At 40.1% G+C, this 6,171-nt stretch overlaps 1 protein-coding gene across 1 annotated transcript; it reads right to left on the bottom strand.

Annotated features, from left to right (window-relative positions):
• Nucleotides 1-2,800: 2,800 nt before the first annotated feature.
• Nucleotides 2,801-3,350, bottom strand: LOC124983761 (jupiter microtubule associated homolog 1-like). Its single transcript, XM_047551306.1, has one exon. The coding sequence runs from the start codon at nt 3,263-3,265 to the stop codon at nt 2,801-2,803; it is 465 nt and encodes a 154-aa protein (XP_047407262.1). The 5' UTR covers nt 3,266-3,350.
• Nucleotides 3,351-6,171: the final 2,821 nt, after the last annotated feature.

Raw genomic sequence — 6,171 nt, 5'->3', positions numbered from 1 at the left:
AGTGCTCCTCTACCACGTCTTTCCACCATGTTTTTCTACCTCACCTTGGGCTTAGATCAATGGAGACAACACACCATGGACTGAACCTCTGAAACTAAGAATCAAAATAAACTTTTCCACTTCTAAGTTGTTCTCCTTGGGTCTTTTGATCACAGCAACAGAAAGATGACTAATACAATAGATGGGAAAAGGATAGCTGTTTGAATGTTCATAATAATACTTCAGTAGAGACTATGGAGAGAGAATGAGGAATTCTGGTGTGACATCCTTAAGCAGGTAAGAGGCCATGGGGTTTAGTGCACAAGTGAAGCAGTAGCTTAGGTAGGAGAATGTACAGAAGAGAGGGATAAGGATAGGCTGATTGACATATTGGTGGAAGATTTATTCCCATAATTTCCAATTTTATGGTGAAGTAATAAACCACATAAGGGGCTAGGATCCATGGTGGAGGAGGTACTGCTGGTTTGGGAAGAAAGAAAGTATGAAAAGGGTGTGCAATTGACTCACTTTAGAAAATGGTACAAAATTTCCTACTTGAGATTTAAGGTCATGAATTAAAGTGAGGCCACCAGTGTTCCTTGGGATTTTCCCTAAGTTCACTGCATTGCAGAATGGGCAGTTGGAATGAGCCAGAGCTAGAGTTTTGCCTGGGGAGTGGCAAAGCAAGAGGCACAAGGGAGTTGAAGCTTTATGCAAAGAGGGGATTATAATGACCTCCTGGGAGATGAAGGGCAGTGGAGGAATGGAAGGACATCATAGAGATGGTATGATCAATGGATGGAAGGACTTGACTGGGTCAAAGAATTGAGTCAGGGTTTTAGAGGAAGAGAATGGGAAAGAAAAAGAGTGGTGGTCCAAGAGTGGGGCAGATGTCATGAGGTTACAAAGTGAGGGCAGTTATTGGTCATGGTGTGATCATGGCTCAGCCTGTGATCATGATCATGAAATGGCTAAGGCAGGGGACAGAGTGTGATTATTAGATAAACAAGTGCCACACACTGAGAAGATAGACTGGGAGAATTGTTAAAATCAGAGATCAGCAAACTCTAGTCCACTGGCCAAACCCAGCCTTCCACCTGCTACCAAAAAAGTTTTATTGGAACAGATGTGCCCATACATTTATGTTTTCTGTGCTTGTTTTCATGCTATAATGGCCATGTTGAAAGCAGAACATACCTAACATCTGGCCCTTGACAGAAAAAGTTTTCTCTCCTCTGACATAAGTGGATCTTGCATATTGTTTATAGTTTTAAGTGAACAAACCATGTTCTATGTCAACAACAACAAAATGAAAAGTGAAATAATTTCTATAACACATATTCATGGTGCAACAGCTATACACCCTTAAAACAACAAAAACAAATTTTTAGTACAGAACAGTCTGTTCAGCTTTATGGTGACAAGATATAGAATAAACATCAATTTAATTTGAATTATATGCTAACAGTTTCATAAATATTCACAAAGTGTCATTCTATTTTTATCATAAGATATGAGTGCTGCTTGCTCTCTCTTCTGAAACTACCAATGTATCGGCAAAGGCTGAATTAGAAATAACATGTTTTTAAATTCCCACTTCTGTATTGGTGAAGTCCCAGTTGTGTGATGTCATTCCAATTCAGTCAACTCTGGACATAATTAAATTTTCTATGATCAACCTACAGATGTTTTATCCTTTCAGAGATTCCACTCACAAAGACAGGAAACTAATTTTTTAAGAGACATTCCCAAGTTTCTTTGTCTAAATTGGGTCTTTCTATTCCCTAACCCTTCAACCTGCTCAATTATACAATTGAGAAAAATAAGTCAGACTATTTTCACATACTAACAAAATTTTCACTCATATTTACAATTTTTGTAGATTTCAGAATTTATATATAATTTTTATTAGTAGTATTCTTTCAGTGTATAACTTTTCTTTCAAGTACTGTGGACATTCATTTGTTTCTTTTTTTTTTTTTTTTTCAAAATGTGGGTATTGTTTACTTTAAGCAACAGTCGAGGATTGGGAGTACAACACACATTTTAAAGATGAGACTTTCGTTTCATGGTCAAGCACCGGCATCATGCACACAGCATCAAGCTATTCAGTAAGAACAGTGCCCCCGTGGGACCCGCTCCTGGATGGGGACCACCTTGGTGGCTCGCCTCCCTGGCTTCTTCACCGCTTTGAATCCCAGCGGCTTGACTGCATCGGAAGCCTTCCTCCTACTCCTCGGCCAGCCGGTCGTGTTAGTACCTGGCTCACTTCTTAAGGTTAAAAGAAAAGGCAGCTTCTTTGCTTTCAGGCAGCGAGTTGCGAGGCACAGGCCTCCTCCATGTGGCATAGGAAGATGCTTTAGCTAAGGGCACTGATACGCAGGGCATCGCCAGGGAGCTCTGCATACAGACCACCCGGCGTGGTGGGGCTGCGGGGGTGGTGCCTGTGGACTGCGGAAGGTCTGTCCCATCATGGTAAACCCAAGAACAGTGCGTCAAAACCCTCAGTTCAAAAGAGCCTCTAACACATCAGGAACCAAATGACTTGTTCTTAAAAAACGGTACTGTGTCACAAAGCTTTCCCTTCAATCTATTACTAGAAAACACTCATGCCATGACCCACAGACCCAGGAGTCAGAGAAAGAGAAACCTGTTCTTCAAAAGGAAAAAGGAGGAAGAAGAAAACGAACAAACAAAAAAAGACAGCAGTACATAAAGTGCTTCTTTTTAATGAAACAAATTCAAAAGATATAGAGTCAGGCTCGAGTTGTGCAGTTCACAAGCATGAAGAAAACAAACGAACAGAGTTCCAGATAGTCAGTTAACCCAAGACCAGGCTGGACTTGCCGCCGGGAGGGTTTCTTCTGGATGGTGCAGGTGCTGCGGCCATGGGGCTGGGCACAGGTGCAGCAGGCACAGGCTTCTCCTCACTCTGGCCCAGGCTGCCTTGCAGGTCTGTGTCCACGTTTTCACGAATATCACCTTCTCCCTTCAGATCAAAGAAGTCTCCAGAGCTTGCTTCAGAAGAGTTCCTTCTCTGTGGTCCAGATGACTCCAACTCTTCTCTGCCTCCACTAGATTTGGCACCTGCCGACTTGGCCCAAGAAGGGGGATTTTCTTCAGGTGTTCCAAAGATGCTAGAGGCCATTTTATTCTTCCTTACGGGTTGTTCTGTTGGTTCATCGAAGCCTAATGAGAAATTGGATCCACCACCTGGAGGCCGCAAAACCCGGGAGCTATTCCTGCTGTTGGGGTCGACACCCTTGAAGGTGGTGGTGGTGGTCATGGTGCCGAGAAGCGAGGTAGGCTGGCTCGGAAGCAGAACGCCGCAAGTGTCGGTCGCGAGTGGCGCAGAGGTGCTCCAGACCCACAACCGGTCACCGCTGCAGGAGCCTCCACCACCCATTCATTTGTTTCTTATTTTGAAATTATGTTAAAGCAACTTTTAAATTGACATCTATAATTAAATTCTTACTGACTCCTTTTGATCCTGACTTGTCCATTCTTGACTCATTTCTTGTAAGATAGGAGTCCAGTAATATTTTTGTGGGTAAGGATATGTGAATAGTACATTTTCTTAGGTCTTGCAAATGCTATACCTTTTCATTGTTTTCTCTTATGAATAATATTGGCCTACAGAAGAATTTTTGAGTTATACTTTTTATGCTTCAAAACTCTAGAGTTCCAGTGTCTTTTTATAATTATTGAATTACTGATGAGCAAAATTCTAAGGTCACACTGATTATGCGTTTTTCTCTAAGCAGTTTCAAATTTTTTTGATTGTTCAAAGGGACATCAGCAAAGTAGAGAAAAGGGACCAGTGGGTGGGAGGAAGAGTGGGAGGGGAGAAGGGTTGGGAATGGATATTGGGAAAAATCAAATTATATTGTTGTATCATGTGCATGTATAAATAGGTAACAACAGATCCCACCATTATATTCATCTTTAATGCACCAACAAAAAATGTGAAATGTGGAAGAAAGAAAAAGAAATCAGTGTTTCTGGAGAAGTGACTCATGGTTCATTCTAGGTCTGAAGTTGGAATAAATCACATGGTAAACTTAAGACCTGTGGAGCCAGTTGTGTTGGCATACACCTGTAATCCCAGCTACTCAGGAGGTTGAGGCAGGAGGATTCCAAATTCAAGAGCAGCCATGAATAACTTAGTGAGACCCAGTCTCAAAAAATAAAAAGGGACTGGGGATATAACTCAGTGGCAGAGGGCCTCTGGGTTCAATACCCAGTACCAGAAAACCACTTCATGGAAAACCACTTCATGGAGTTTAGAAACTTGGAGGCAATCACAAAGGCCCAATATCTGCATACAAGATAATACCTACATACCCATAGACATCTACAGATTTAGATATAATGACATTTATCATATTTAGAACCTTTTTAATAAGGGAAATTTTATCACGTTCAAAATTTTTTTCTTATTTACTATGAAAATTTAAGCATTTTTAAAAATTAACAGTCATATTTTGAACTCTAATTAATTTCCCTTGATAGAGTGTATTTGAACCCTTAGACTTTGGTATTTTCCATATCAGGAAATAGTTCTCATATCTCTGACTATTGTTTTTATTCAGTTGCTCTGCTTTCTTCTTCAGAAACGACAATCTTATAAACAAGGTAGTTCTGTTTTCTCTGTCATCTTCTTTCTCCTCACTTGCATCTTTGTTCCCATTCCTTCATGTTCTGTGAGAGTCTCTCAACTTGCTGTGGACATCACACATTCTATTTTTGCTTCCTCAGTTCTGTCCTTCACTACCTCCAACAGGGTCTTGGTTTTGCTATTGTATTTTCAGATTTTCATACTATACTTTCATAGCAATCTGCTGTTATTCAAACCAGAAACCCCAATTTATCTGGTTCCTTACATGCTTCTCTAGTTCATCAATAGAGTTGTTTCAAACTCCAAAATATTTCTCCAAAGTATCCATTTGTCCCTATCACTTCAAGGTGCCACCATTTTCTCCTTCTGTTCCTTCCTCTACTGTTTCTTCTAGTATGTTCTCTATATGGTCATTGGAGTAATTAATATGCGTATATACTAAAATATATGTACATGTTTGTAATAAGTGTGTATAAGTATAGATGCATACACACATGTGCACACACTCCCACACATATGGGTACTTGATTTCTTTTTTTTTTTTTTGGCGGTACTGGGGATCGAACTCAGGGCCTTAGTGCTTTTGAAGCAAGCGCTCTACCAGCTGAGCTATCTCCCCAGCCCCATACTTGATTTCTTTTGTATTTAAAACCCAAAGTCCTGCCAGGTGCCATGGTGCATGCCTGTAATGCCAGCAATTTGGGAGGCTGAGGCAGGAGGATTGCAAGTTTAAGGGCAGGCTCAGCAATTTAGTGAGGCCCTAAGTAACTAGGTGAGAGCTTGTCTCAAAATATGAATTAAAAAGGACTTGGGATGTAACTCAGTGGTAAAGCACCCCTGGGTTCAATTCACACTACAAAAAAAAAAAAAAAAAAAAAAAAAAAAAAGTCCAAAGTACTTTGCCTGACTGTAAAGTTCTACATGAACTGACCATTGCCATTTACCAGGTATGGTGACTCTTTTCCAGTTCTCCTAATATGCAGACCTCTTCTCACCTTAAAGACATGCTACTTTCTCTGCCAGTGATATTCTTTACTTGTTCTTTCCATAGCTGGTTTAAAGTAGTAAGATCTCTTACAGAAGCCTTCTCTTACTACATTTTCTAATACACTTGGTCCACATTATCTGTGGGATACTCATCCAGATTTGGCCAACTATGGATAAAAATATTGGAAAAAAATTGTATCTGTACTCAACACGTGCAAACTTTTTTCTTGTCATTATTCCCTAAACAATACAGTATAATAAGTGTTTACATAGCACTTTCATTTCATATCATAAGCAATCTAGAGACGATTTAAAGAATTCAGAAGGATATGTAGAGGTTATGTATAAATACCATACCAGTTTATAAAGGACTTGGGCATTTGCAGATTTGGGTGACTTTTTTTGTTTGTTTAGCTTTGTTTGTTTTCTAAGTTTCTCTCTCTCAGAATAAATGCAGATTAAAAGGGGAATGGAAGATGGGTGGACAGCACAGAAAGGAACCATAAACTCAAAGTATTTCCGTGTGACTTTCTGGTTGATTCAGAGTTCAGATCCTGTGTCCTGCAATGAGAGAGAAAATTAGAGGT

The sequence above is a fragment of the Sciurus carolinensis genome, chromosome 4, assembly GCF_902686445.1.
Source record: "Sciurus carolinensis chromosome 4, mSciCar1.2, whole genome shotgun sequence".
In the NCBI taxonomy this organism is placed as follows: Eukaryota; Metazoa; Chordata; class Mammalia; order Rodentia; family Sciuridae; genus Sciurus; species Sciurus carolinensis.
Note: the sequence above shows the minus strand (reverse complement) of the source record. Positions and strands in the feature narration are given on the sequence as shown.